The sequence below is a fragment of the Podarcis liolepis genome, assembly GCF_965112155.1.
Source record: "Podarcis liolepis genome assembly, chromosome: 6".
Classification (NCBI taxonomy): Eukaryota; Metazoa; Chordata; class Lepidosauria; order Squamata; family Lacertidae; genus Podarcis; species Podarcis liolepis.
The window spans coordinates 82,006,128-82,020,394 of record NC_139559.1 but is presented as its reverse complement, the minus strand read 5'-3'; the positions used below and the strand labels follow the sequence as shown (position 1 = coordinate 82,020,394).

General features: G+C 43.9%; 2 protein-coding genes and 1 long non-coding RNA gene across 10 annotated transcripts in view; 1 reads left to right on the top strand and 2 right to left on the bottom strand.

The window, feature by feature from the left end:
- The window catches only part of LOC310708428 (complement factor H-like), an 80,200-nt gene extending 70,873 nt beyond the window's left edge, over nucleotides 1-9,327 (bottom strand). Inside the window, exon 1 of the mRNA XM_083506748.1 lies at nucleotides 9,306-9,327. The gene's annotated coding sequence lies outside the window, so the exon portion shown is untranslated. The remainder of the gene's footprint in view (nucleotides 1-9,305) is intronic.
- LOC310708461 (complement factor H-like) lies at nucleotides 2,395-13,292 on the bottom strand. 8 transcript variants are annotated; one of them, XM_083506845.1, is made up of 9 exons: nucleotides 13,077-13,287; nucleotides 12,415-12,514; nucleotides 10,928-11,092; nucleotides 9,146-9,337; nucleotides 7,151-7,246; nucleotides 6,521-6,691; nucleotides 5,348-5,548; nucleotides 4,293-4,472; nucleotides 2,395-2,598 (listed from the first exon to the last, which is right to left on the bottom strand). In XM_083506845.1, the coding sequence occupies exons 2-9, from the start codon at nucleotides 12,476-12,478 to the stop codon at nucleotides 2,567-2,569; spliced, it is 1,101 nt and encodes a 366-aa protein (XP_083362971.1). In that variant the 5' UTR covers nucleotides 12,479-12,514; nucleotides 13,077-13,287; the 3' UTR covers nucleotides 2,395-2,566. The 8 variants fall into 8 exon arrangements, with proteins under 8 accessions (XP_083362971.1, XP_083362973.1, XP_083362977.1 ...); XM_083506847.1 differs by having other exon boundaries at nucleotides 4,293-4,370; nucleotides 5,348-5,521; nucleotides 6,525-6,691; nucleotides 12,415-13,292; XM_083506851.1 differs by having other exon boundaries at nucleotides 4,293-4,370; nucleotides 5,348-5,521; nucleotides 9,284-9,337; nucleotides 12,415-13,292.
- On the top strand, nucleotides 2,599-8,962 carry LOC310708519. The gene is made up of 3 exons (XR_014527080.1): nucleotides 2,599-2,666; nucleotides 2,699-2,833; nucleotides 8,669-8,962. It is a non-coding gene; the product is annotated as an uncharacterized lncRNA (long non-coding RNA).
- Nucleotides 13,293-14,267: the final 975 nt, after the last annotated feature.

Below are 14,267 nucleotides of genomic sequence, written 5' to 3'. Positions count from 1 at the left end.
GCTCTTCGGCGACTCCGGAGGCAGCGAGCGCGCCCCCCCCCCCAGATGTTGCGCCCGGTGCGGTCGGCCCCCCTGGCACCCCCCACGCTACGCCACTGGGTGGTCTACATGATCCTCACCACCAGCACCCCGTGATAAAAGAGAGAGGATGCAGTAACATGACGTGTAAATAATAGGACCTTCTCCAACTTCATTGTTTTGAGTCAAATGATCCTAGATCTCTGGATAAAAAGCTTTCTTTAGCAACTGTGTGGACTGGTCATGTTGTGCGGATGCCTGATGATCGTCTTCCAAAGCAACTACTCTATTTCGAACTTTAAAATGGAAAGTGTAATGCTGGTGGGTCAACAAAAGAGGTTTAAAGAATCTCTCAAGGCAAATCTTTAAAAATGTAGCATAAACACCGACAACTGGGAAACACTGGCCTACGAACGCTCCAATTGGAGAACAGCCTTTACCAAATGTGTCACAGGCTTTGAAGGCACTCGAACTCAGGACAAAAGAGAGAAACGTGCTAAGTGGAAGGCATGCTTGGCAAATCCTCAATGTCATCAACTCCTGCCCAGAAACCTATGTCACCACTGTGCAAGGACATGTAGATTCAGAATTGGCCTCCATAGTCACTTACGGACTCACTGTTAAAACCGTGTTCATGTAAGACAATCTTACTTGACTACGAGTGATCGCCAAAGAAAAAGAAGCAGCAACAGCAAAGATGTTTATAGCTGCCAACTGGAAGTCTACCAAGCAACATTCTAGATACCAGTGCATTGATAAAACTGGGAGACTGTGTCCTTTGACAAGTTTACTCATCAAATGTAGCAAGCTAGGCATCCCCATAGCAGAGGCTGGCAGAGGCTGGCAGAGACTCAGTGCAGACTGGACGGAGGGCTCTATCCACCTTCCTTGCACTCTGCTGCATTCCTGAGGCCAAGTTGCCCTTCAGTCTCCAGGCTGTGGCGAGTCACCCTTCAGTCCCCTCACTAAATGGCCACCTGACCAGCGCTCACTTACTCCTCACTCAGCCAACGGTGAGCAGGTGCAGACAGAGGGAAGAGGGCAAGTGGCGACCTGGCCAGGTGCTCCTCTCCACAGGCATTGGGGGATTCGTCATCCACCAGGATTGTCACCTGGCTGGGTGGGCAGGCAGCGCAATGTGGCCCCGCTTGGCTCTTGAGGGGGTTGTGGCTATGCTGCTGGGTCTGCCTCTGAATACCACGTCCTGGAAATCACAAGTGGGGAGGATGCTGTTGCACTCGGGCCCTGCTTGCAGGATCCCCATAGTTGCCAAGTCATAGTTGCTAAGCAAAGTTTTACTTCCTGCGCAACTTCTTCTGAACGCTGTATGGAATAGCACATGATTCTGACCTTTGGTGGGTTTGTAAGTAAACCATTTTTAACCTACTAAACCTGCGGTCTTTTTCTGTGCAAGGGGAAGAGAGAAACTTTGAAAGGAACTTAGAAGGGCATATTTGAAAGGTCTAACAGCCCATGTTTCCACACTTGGCTTTGCTGCGTGTTTTGTGATTTTAAATCTCTGCTAGGGTTCTCTCACCAAAGAGACTTGGATCTTGGCATCCAATAATGCTCCTTTCTATATATATACCTATCCACACACCCCCTTGAAACAATACTGCCTTCATCTATGCTGGCTTTTCAGGTGTCAGGCACCTGCCCCTAGTCCCCAGGGTACAAACAAGATACTACATAGGATGCCCTTTAACTGGCTGTGGTAGAACTCTTTATTTTGTTCCACATGGGGAAATCTAGTTTGAGCCATTTTCTGCTTCTAGAGCTCAAGTGTGCAACCCATATATTCATATTACTTTTCATTATTTCTGTTAGAACTTGCTGTAAAATTTGGACTTCAATTCATTTCAACTTTAGCAGTATATGCCTTTATTATCTTAGCCGTTATAAATAAAAAATACAACCATCTAGTTAAGCGCCATAAATTTCTTCCAGTGCTCTATTTAAATTTTCTGTGAATACTCAAGCCTTTTCTTGATTTGCCTAACTTTATGTAAAATTAGTTGCGAGCCAAGACCCCGTGACCCCACAGTTGCCTAAGGGGTGAATAACCAGACATGACACAGCATATGGTTTTATGGATTCAAATAGGCCACAACTTTATTGGTTACAGATGTGAATCGTTTGGCATAGGCATTGGGTGAAGCCAAATTATATCTCTCCAACCCATCTGCTGGGAGTCCATCTAAGGGTAAATCACCACTTGGAGGGCCCTATGACCTACATCAAATAGAGTTACCCTCCAAGGGTCCCTGATGGAGGAGTGCTATAGCCCTAGCCCCTGTTAAATAAATGCTTCAGTTCACAACATTGTGACATATGTATAATAAAGGGTGGAGTTATTACAGATATAAAATCTTGCTATTTTTTATATTTAAAAAAAATAATTTATTTGTACTGTGACTTTCTACACAAGGCAGCTAACAGCATGAATACAAACAAACAACATCCATAACGATAAAATTAAGAAAGAATTCAAATCATATAAAAATAAATAGCATATATACATGAATCTCCAGGCGCTGGTGAGGTTGACCTACTGAAGTCTTCTCTCAAATCTGGATGCAGCTGTAATGTTATTGGGGGGGTTGAGGAAATACAACATATGTTAGATTCTTTATACAATGGTACCTCAGGTTACAGAAGCTTCAGGTTACAGACGCTTCAGGTTACAGACGCTTCAGGTTACAGACTCCTCTAACCCAGAAATAGTAACTTGGGTTAAGAACTTTGCTTCAGGGTGAGAACAGAAATTGTGCGGCGGCGGCAGCGGGAGGCCCCATTAGCTAAAGTGGTACCTCAGGTTAAGAAGAGTTTCAGATTCAGAACGGACCTCCAGACAAATTAAGTTCTTAACCTGAGGTACTACTGTCCTAGCGTACAGCACTAAAACGTGTTGCGAAATGAGGCTTGCTGATGGGAACAAATTGAGAACACTCACTGTACAGTTAGCAGAGCACAGGAGCCAACTCCTAGGGGCCAAGGTCCCTTCACGCCCCCCCCCCCAATAAATTATTTGAGGGGGATGCCTCCCAAAAATTGATAGGCATTGCTATTCAAATGTTGTGGGGGCAGAACTTTCCTTCCCCCCCGACCCATATTTTATACAAATTGGCACCCTTTCAGCAGAGCAAGGATAGCTAAAATGATGCTCTTTGTGTGTTCCTGCGGCTCCTCCCAATATCCCTGATCTGCTCCGGGCTCATGAGAAACAGAATCCAACATCAGCAGGGCATCATTTTCAGTATTTCTGAGTTTTGATTTTGATTGCTCATTATCTCTTATGGTAGCAAGTCAACCCAAAGCCATTAGCCTAGTGTCCAAGCTGTGAATATCCCTCCTTGTCCCTCAGTTGAGATTCATAAAGGCAACTGGTTTAGCGAACTATAATATTTCTACTAAGGGAGCACAGCAGTAGCAGCCACCTGTTGTTATTTAACTGTTATTGGAATTTTAATCCTTTTTTGAGGTAATAAATAAACCACCCGCCAATTCCCATCCAGATGGGGAAGAGAGAAGAAACAAATCCATTGCCTATACAGGTTGGAGGTCACAAATGATTAGCCACTGGGGTGGGCCAGAATCCTGCCAAATAGCAAATAGCATTTCTGAAGTTTCTCTCTTTCTGAATACTACTTGCTCATATCCAGCCAAGTCAGGGGCAGCCATCTTGCCTAGACCACAGGACTGAGCCTCTGGTCTCATAAATCTGAGCAGATTGCTGTGGAACCATTTATGAAACCTAATCTAATTTCCTGTTTGGGCTGCAGTGCAAATACAGAAATGTGCCACTGTAAATAAAGGATTTATAGGATCACACTGAAAGCTAAGGGCTCGTCCACATATCTGTTTGATATCTAGGTCCTATAGGTTTTTCTTTCGCCCCGCCGCTTTGCCCAGAAAGACCTGCTGTTTACTGCTGAATCGGAACAAACATCCATCGAGTTTTCTGCAGATCGGTGTTTGTTCCGATTCAGCAGTAAACAATGGGTTTTCCCAGGGAAAGCAGTGGGACAAAAGAAAATCGTCTCCAACCCCTGCTTAGAAATCATGGGACAAACAGGAGCATGAATCAGCCTTAAGTCAGCCCAGAGGCATGCAGTTCTATTCCATGTCCCCCCAAAACCTTATTAAAGGAATTTGTTGGTACAGAACTATCATGGAAATAAGGGTATGGAGTTAATGTGGCTTGTTTAAGGCAGAATCAGATAGGCTGTATCCACAATCCGAGGTGTATTGATCAGTTATCAAGTAAAGCTTACACAGGGAGGAACAGCTTGGAGTAGGCGACCAGTCATTTTTTGTACACGTGGCCGTTGCTTGATTTTCAGGTCGATATCCTGCATCACAACGAAACGAAACGTTATCACCCTCGATGAAGTTATTCTTAGAGTCGTAAATTACTTCGCCATGTGGCAAGTGTTTAGGAGGGGTGCACAGTCCTAAAGGCAAAACGAATACATGTGCATGAATGCAAAGAGAGGAAATGTGTACAAAACCTTTATTAGAGAACAGTACGCAAAATACATTTGGACATCCTGGTCCAGCTATGGAACAAGCCCCTGTATGAAATCATGGAAATCCACTGCCAAATACTGAATGGCATCACACTGTGCAATACTGACCAAGAGTCTCTTGCTTAGTATAAGGCAGCTTCCTAGTATAAGCTCCTAAGAAACTTACTTTTTTAAAAAATGAAAGAACCAAGATTCTCCAAATGCTACATTCTGCTACACCCAATATGATATTCAGCGCTTTTTAGGCATGCCTGCAGAATCATGGCGCGCACACACAGGGATTGTCCTAAAGCAGGTTTGGAATGAATGTTTGCAAATTCTAGCCCTATTCAGGCATCCGAAACCCCCCATGTGATAAGGAGTGGGTGGGGACTTGCACGCGCATCCCAAATCTCCCTCGTTGCGCAAGGGGTTCGAAATACCAAGAAAGGGCTCATATTTAGAAGCAAGTTTGAAATGTCAGGTGGGAAAAACATAGAAGGAAGGTGCTAGCACCTTCAGTTGCATCCAGCTTCTGGGTTCCGGCAATATCTCTCCAATATCTCATAAGATCTTGCCGCATCCTGGAAGCTACAGCCATGCAACCCCACTAAGTGAGGCTTTGACAGAGTGACAGCAGAGTGGCAGTGGAACCTTTCTGTTTTGACTCAGGTGACAAAATAGAACGGGTCAGCCCTGCTTTTGACTTATATGCTATTTCCATCTTAGGTAGACTAACTCTTTGAAAGCACCTCAGCAGCCATCATTAATGTTGCTGGTGCCTTCTTAGCTCAAGGAGAAGAAGAGAAACATACACTTACTGAAACATTTTGGTTCTGGATCCCAGCCCAAACTGGTGCATCTAATTCTATACCAGTACTTTTTATTTTCTGGCAGAAAGCCGCGCTTGCATCTGAAACTAATTGTCTGTCCCTCCTTTTTTGGAAAATAGACGTCACTGTAGTATGTGTTAGACCAAGATAGTGCTCCATTCTCTATATGGGGATAATCACATTGCTTTGCTTTGAAAGAGATAAACAGAGACTGTTAAAACAGATAAACACCTTCAGTTATTTTGCTTGACGGTACTCGATTTTGTTTGTTAATGCAGGTTTTTCCAATGTTAGCCTAATAGCCCCATTGACTCGCCAGTCCTAAACTCTGTGAATTGTGAATATTTCCTATTATTCTTATGGAACCTGTAATGTGGCTCTGATATTGGTCCCTGTAATGTGGCTCTGATACTGGAATGGTTTTCCACAAGGATCAACATAATTGTGTAGTGATACTGTGGTACCTCGGTTTTTGAATGTCTCTGTTGCTGAACGTTTGGGTTTTCGAATGGCTTCCGTTTTCGAATGCACCTCAGAAGTCAAATGGCTTCCACTGTGTGTATCCACAGTTTGTTGGATTGGGAATGTAAGGCCTTGAGCCAGGCCGATACCATTGCTCTCTCTTCAGGGTTCTTTGAACATTTCAGTATAGACAACTTGTTTAGTGTGCTAGTGGATTTAAGAACTGGAGGTGGGGTTTATGGTTCAGAGAGGAGCTGGTACTTGAAACCATACAAGTGGCAAATTCAGAATGCCAGCCCTGGCATATGATATAAACACACTGTTAAATTGTGGGTGAACATATCAGACGACACAGCGATTCTTCAAACAGCTCTTGTTTATTCACAGGTCAGAACAGAACTGAACTGAAGGGTTCAGGCAGCCTGCTTATATAGAGCTCCACTAGAATGCAACAGTAACCGTTTTCTGTAACTATCCAATCACTGAACGTCACTTTCAATCCCTTATTTGCATATGTGGACCTGAACTATCTACAGTATCCCCCTGCTGGCCCAGGGTGAGAACTTCAGTACATAACACACACCTTGGGGAAAAGTAGATGAAAAACCATCAAAAATACAAAACAGATTCCATTATCAGTCATTGAGATTAACACTACATGGGGGGGGGGGGGAATACTACAACATGAAAATTACTTACGTACACACTTTGGAGATGGTAACCAGCCATACTTTGTACATTTAAAAGAGCTCTTGCGGCTTTCCAGCTGATATCCCTGATTACATTTAGCAGAGATCACTTCCTCAAATTTGTACTGACTCTTTACAGGAAAGAAGTTGCCGCCACCTATTTCTGGGGCAGTGCACATCACTTGTGGTGAAACAGAAAAAGGAATTTTAGGAAGTACAGTTAATGTCTTCCTCAATACCGCTCAGTGGTTGCAACATATAACCACCACCACATGGCTTTTAGAATTAAATGATCATTCTAGAATGCAAACTAGCCACCCCAGCAATCAACAGTGGCTGCCATCCTGCAAGCACTTAGCCTCAGCTCAAAATGCATTGCAATGGAGATCAGTGATATGATCTTCCAGTGTTTTTTTAAATGAAAATCAATCGCACAAGAAGGGGACTGCAAATTTGACTGGAGCAGCGGCAATATGGGAGGATTGTTTAATCCCTTCTTCCCTGTTTTAGGACACCCCTCTCAGCTGAGTTTTGCCCCATGAACTTAAGACTGAGTATAATGAGAAACTGAGGGACTGGCAGATCGTTCCATCCCTATTCCAGCCTAATGGTAACAGGGGGCATTGCATCATTCTGGTACCTGGTGTGGAGAGATCTGATGCTAGCAGCAGCAGATTCTTGGAAGTGGCGGCATCAGCAGGGATGTCACCAGTGATGGAAGTCTCTTGGTCAGACACTGGAATGACCCAATGGAATAACATATGTTATAACGGTAGAATAGGTAAGTTATCTTATGAATGCCCTTTCTAGCATCTAACATCTCTGTGTGGTGCTGGAGGCATGTGCCACACCTCTGTTGCCCATAAATCTCTAACACCTGTGGTCTCCGATCTGAAGGCATATATGATCGTTGTCAAAAGTTACTTCGTGGAAAGAGGCACAATCCCTGCCAGTCAGTTCAAACTAAGCGGACATTACACTTTGGTTTGCAGTGGCGTGTAAAAACAGATGTGGAAAGGTTTTTGAAATAGCATGTTCTGGTTTGCAATCGAATCATCAATGTAAGTGCACTATAAAAAAATATCCTCATACATTCTTCTGTTTACTAGCTTCCTGTTTCATTGAGTAAGATAGCACAGGGCTCTGTGAGGGAAAGGGAGGTGAATTTTGATCAAGGCAAAAGTCTGATTTAAATGCTACCAGAGTAGCATTAGTCCTTTGGTTGCTTCCACCTGAGAAGTTCAATATAAAACCTCTGCACATATGTCTCAGGTAGCTTGTAAACCCTCCTAGTGTCCCTGTTTTCTAAGGACAGTCCTGGATTTACAGAAGCTGTCCTGGTTTCTGTTTTAATCCCGGAATGTCCTGCTTTTCCTTAGGACATCCCTATTTTCATCAGATAAATGTTGGACAGTATGGAGTTACATGACCCCCCGGGCCAAGAAGATAAGTAACTACAGTACAACCTTTAGAAGACATCTGAAGGCAGCCCTGTATCATTTTATTATGCTTTTATGTATGTTGAAAGCTGCCCAGAGTGGCTGGGTTATTGTTGTTGTTGTTACCACTACTACTCTTACTACTACTCTTACTCTTACTATTATTGAATTGAGCTTCCCTATTTTCACTGGGATGTTGGAAGGCATGAGCTTGTTTGTTTCCATATCAAGCTCGTAGTCATGTTCACTGTTATGCAGGAGTGGGGAGCTAGCAGCTCATAGGCTAAATCATAGGGAAGTTTTCAATATTTAATGCTGTATTGTTTTTAACACTTGATTGGAAGCCGCCCAGAGTGGCTGGGGAAACTCAACCAGATGGGCAGGGTATAAATAATAAATTACGGTATTATTATTTTATTATTATAAATCTGACCCACATAGCCTTTCCAAATACCTCACCATCCTCTTCTTACCCTGTTCCTCCTTCCCAGAGGTAAAACGATAAAAAACCTAGACACTGCAACAAACTACAGTGGTACCTCGGGTTACAGATGCTTCAGGTTACAGACACTTCAGGTTACAGACTCCACTAACCCAGAAATAGTACCTCAGGTTAAGAACTTGCTTCAGAATGAGAACAGAAATCGTGCTCCGGTGGCGCGGCGGCAGCGGGAGGCACCATTAGCTAAAGTGGTACCTCAGGTTAAGAACAGTTTCAGATTAAGAATGGACCTCTGGCACGAATTAAGTTCTTAACCAGAGGTACCACTGTAGCTTGTATTTCCTGGCTTTGGTGACAACAAAACTAGGCAGATGAATTTATCCTCACTTAGAAATGTTTGTTTTCACTTCCATAGGCATCCAGCAGTGGTTTGTGTAAGCAATCCAATAGGATTTTATTAAGGTCATTTTACACAACAACAAACAACAGCTGGATCCAATGATCATTATGATGGTGGTGAATTCAACTCACTGGTAGGAGATTAAGGGATTTAGAGGCTATCCAAGCAAATGGGAGATGCTTTTAAACCAGGTACTGGGAGAGGCTTTTAAACCAGAAGGTGATGTTCTCATGGGTTTTCTGCATAAAGCAAAGACCCATTTTGCCTGGGTGTCAGCAGACCCATTTTGCCTGATGGTGTCAGCAGACCAGCTCAAACACAGCAGATGTGAAATAGCATTATCAATGCAGTTACCGACAGGGTTACAGGATGGCAGATCCATGGTCCCATCAATGCACGTTCTCACAGAAGGAGAGATCATTATGTATCCTTTCATGCATATGAATTCCATTGTATGTGCATTTTTAATCAATTCTGAATGTTTTTGCCCACCGTACAATAGCAGGTTTCTGGCTTCCAGCTGTTGTTTTGTGATAGTGCAGGGTGCTGAAAGAAAAGGAAGACAGAGATGGGGTCATCTTTGGAATTGGCTTCTCCTATTTAGCCTTCCAGGTCTGACTTTAGATTAATTGGATCCCTAGGAGTAGCTTATAACTCTATGGCCTACAAATGACATCCAGTTTTTGCTCAATTCTGAATGAAAATTAACCCACATATTAACTTGGGTTCAAATGATATTTTTTATATTATATCCCTTTTCAGATTACAGTGGTACCTCGGGTTGAGTACTTAATTCGTCGATTCTTAACCTGAAACTGTTCTTAACCTGAAGCACCACTTTAGCTAATGGGGCCTCCCGCTGCTGCCGTTGTGCGATTTCTGTTCTCATCCTGAGGTAAGGTTCTTAACCCGAGGTACTACTTCTGGGTTAGCGGAGTCTGTAACCTGAAGCGTATGTAACCTGAAGCGTATGTAACCCGAGGTACCACTGAATATCCTTCCAAGTGTATCTGGATTCCAGCTCCCTTCAGCCTCATAGGTCCATTGTTCCTAGCCTTCAACATCTAGGCCAGGCTTCCTCAACTTCGACCCTCCAGATGTTTAGAGACTACAGTTCCCATCATCCCTGACCACTGGTCCTGCTAGCTAGGGATCATGGGAGTTGTAGGCCAAAAACATCTGGAGGGCCGAGGTTGAGGAAGCCTGGCCTAGATGTTGAGGGCAACCTTTTCAAATCAATCCCTGTGCACATTAGCATTAGCACTCCATGCAATTGGTACTTCTATGAAACCAGGAGTCCTGATCACCTAGAGCAGGTGTGGCTAACCTGTGGCCTTCCAGATGTTGCTGAACATCAGTCACAGCTGGCAGGGCCAAATGTCAGGGAATTTAGGCGTTGTCCAACAGCATCTGGAGGGCTACAGGTTCCCCAGCCCTGATGTAGAGTGCCTACATATGTTCAGATGGAAGCTAAGTCAAACTGCTACATTAGCAGCACCGAAATGAGCTCCCTGGGGTACAAGCCTGGGCGGTGTGTACGGAGGTCCTGGGCTACCCAGATGACAAGACCGGCCTCTTGGCTTCACTGATGTGGTCCAAAGGAAAGCAGAGCAATATGTGTGGCACCAGCTCGGCTGCAAGAGTTCCTGGAAGGAGACTTCCAACCCTATAAGGGACTCCACTCTGGATTTGTGTAGCCTTTTCTTCTCTTGAAGATATCCCAAAAGGCAGAGGAGGTTTAGGATCAGAGATTTCCTTCTCCTAGATAAGCTACCTTCCCAGGTTGACAAGCCCCATCTACAGCACATGCAGAAACCACCTTCTTGACCGTTGGACCCACTATTGGTCTTGTATGCTTAATCCACCAGAGCCTGTCTTCACATGTAGCTCACTGCGAGTTTGAGACCCATTGGCTGCCCTCACCTGGTTTAGCTAGCCAGTTAAAGATATTTCCTGTAATTGTGGCTACCTGATAAAAGTACATTGTTATGGGGTGGGCGGGTTGTGCTATATCCAATCCAATTCCAACAATTATAATTTTATTTTGAGATAAGTGCGTATGATCCACAAATGCTGGAGTTATCCAGTTTCACAGTGTGCCCTATCCATAAAAGTTGACAGAAATAGTCCACTCACCAAAACACTTTGGACGAGGGGTCCATCCATCTTCCTTACATGTTATCCAGCCAGACCCTTCCAAGTCATACCCAGGGAAGCACTTGTACTGTAACCGGTCACGTTCCAGATATCGAGCTCTTTTATTCTCTATGATTACTCCAAAATCAATGTCAGGTGTGCACACTGAAATTGCATTTAACATCATCATAGTCACTAACGAAAAATCCTTTTCAAAGTAGAATGATAATTGATCAAAGCTGCAAGTTCCTGAATACAAATCAAAGGTCACTTCCACTCAAGGCATTAGCATCCTTGGCTCACTCACTTTTTAAGGAGCATCCAGATGACATCATTGTCATCCCATTGGATTCCAGTGTTTTCAGATAATGCCCTCTCTTGTTTTTAACAGCAATGGGAACAATACATCACAACACCAACCATCACAACAACAAAAATCAGAATTACAGCGATGGCAACACATTGATGTATAGCCAATACAACACCACTAAAAGTTAAAGTTTTCTAAAGGAGCGTCTCCACCCCCACCGTTGAGCTCAGACACTGAGGTCCAGCTCCGAGGGCCTTCTGGCGGTTCCCTCACTGCTAGAAGTGATGTTACAGGGAGCCAAGCAGAGGGCCTTCTCAGTATTGGCACCCGCCCTGTGGAACACACTCCCATCAGATGTCAAAGAAATAAACAACTATCTGACTTTTAGAAGACATCTGAAGGCAACCCTGTATTGGGAAGCTTTGATATTTTATTGTGTTTTTAAATTTTTGCTGGGAGCTGTCCATAGTGGCTGGGGCAACCCAGTCAGATGGGCGGCATATAAATAATAATAAAATTATTATTAATATTACTATCAGCGGTGGCATACAAAATGCCCTATATATCAAAGCAGTTTGATGATATAAACACAAGATTTCGCAAATAAGAGCAGAATCATTCAATTGTAATAATAATAAAAAATATATGTTCAATAAATGTAACATAATCACTACACCTAGATTTCTAACCCAGGGCAATCAGAATCATAAGTATATTTCTTACCTGCCTTTATGACCAGATCCCAGGACAGGTTGCAGCAATTTAAAATACGTTAAAATCCATTTTTTGAAAAATTTAAGACTAGGATGGATGCCCTCCAGATGCTGTTGGAATCCTGTGATTTCTGTATGTTGACCAACCTGGTTGGGGTTGATAGGTTTGGGAGTCCCACAACATAGGGAGGGCAACACACTGTATACCCTGTCCTTGCCTATCAATTGGCCCTGCAAAGACAAATTCATGCAAAGCAGCTTAGCACCACCACCATATTATTCTTGGAACTATTAATGGAATTATTCGCAGAATGCCACAGCTTTAACGGACAAAAACGCAGACCTGAATTTAGTTCCTAGCCTTAGTTCTAGAGGTCTTCTGAAATAAATAATTTCTTTTTAAAAAGAGAGCTTGCCTGCTCTTTCACTGCATGAAATGTTTGTCTTTCAACTTAATATCTTACCATGTTGGAATGTGCAGCATGTCCATAGAAGAAATGAAACAATACAGAACAGCCGGTTCTTCATTATGCTTCAGCAGAATAGAGGATTCCCCTTCTGTGACTGCGTTTTGCAAGGACTGACATTGTGACTATACTTCTTCTCCTTTTCTTGCACCAGTTCAGTTCTTTCTTTCTACCCTATGCCTAGGTTTCTTTTTTTACTGTGTCTTTTGAAGTACGCTTGTTTGGCATAGCATCGAGGGAAAGAAATCATTATCAGCATTCAGCACTGAAACGGTTTGCAAACCCGCAGAGATGTTTTGTACTGCCATCCTAGTATTAAGGACTAAAACAAAGTCTGGCCTTCAAATAGAACCTCTGTGGCCCTGTTCACATACATCACAGCAAAGCAAAGAGGGTCCCTCCTGTTTGAGATAAGAGAATTGGTGCAGGGTGAGCAGAGCAGATCTTAATATAACATTACACAAACTACGGGTTGGAAGAAACAAGGATGCCCTGTCAGCATCAGTAAATTGTTTTCAACACCAGGATAATGCTTGTGCTCAGGTGCGCGATCTCCTTATTTTCTCCACAGTAAAAGCAGCTCCTCTGGAAAAAGCGTATGAAACAAGAAAGCAAAGTAATGCTGACTTCGGAACCAGAGTAACTCAAAACCAACCCACCAATGAAGAATTTCCCTGATGAGGTTGAAACCTTCAGCGAAAGTGGTGGCAAAGAGTAGTGGGATTCTGAAAGAAGACCGAGCACTCTTTGGTCACCTCATTATGATGTCAGGAGGTCAGAACATTTGGGTGACATACACACTGTCCCATCCTCTGGGTCCTTTGTGTCATCACAGAGAATTGCTTGGAGACAAAACTGACTGGATAAGCCATTTTCTGACTCTGTTTTCAAGGTTTTTAAATCATCGTGCACTGGTAGTGATGAGGCATAAGTCTTAAAATATGAGATCTGACATATTCTGTCTTCTTTTTCTACTTGAATGCCTAATTTTGCTCGTTTCTAACGAAAACAAAACTAAGATGCAACAACAACAATAATAAAGATTTTGCTCCTTTAAAGAAGCAGGCTGCTCCTCACTCTCTTCTGAAGAATCTTCCATCCCATTGCTAAGCAACCATTTCAGGGACTAACTGTCAATGGATGGACCCTGATGGAGATTCTGAGCGAGGACATTTCACTGGGTACCAGAGTGAGATGGAGGTGAAAAGCAGGATTTCCAGATGAAAGGGTTAAATGAAGTCAACAAAACAGCCCTTGACTGTGCCAAGAGGGTCTTCAGCAGGAGACAAGGTCGGCGGGGGAGATTTTTCCACCTTTCTTGCAGGGCTCTGAAAAGTGTGTGGCAGAGGCAGGGGACCAGGAGTGGGGAGTGGTGATTTATGGGATGTGACACCACCCACAAGGCAGGAGCCAGAATGCCAGTCCCTGACAGTCAAGCAAAACAGAAAAGGCCACCATCTCTACGTCATCCTCCCTGCCTGCCCACCACCAGAGATGCAGAGGAAGTTGCCACAGCAGCTATGGCATGTGGCGGCACAGGAGGCAGGTATGGGACGCGAGTGGCGCTGTGGTCTAAACTAGCAAGCTCTTGGGCTTGCCGATCGGGAGGTCGGCGGTTTGAATCCCCGCGACGGGGTAAGCTCCCATTGCTCTGTCCCAGCTCCTGCCAACCTAGCAGTTCAAAAGCACGCCAGTGAAAGTAGATGAAAAGGTACCACTGTGGTGGAAAGGTAAACAGCGTTTCTGTGCACTCTGGCTTCTGTCATGGTGTCCCATTGCACCAGTAGCGGTTTAGTCATGCCGGCCACATGACCCAGAAAGCTGCCTGTAGACAAATGCCGGCTCCCTCG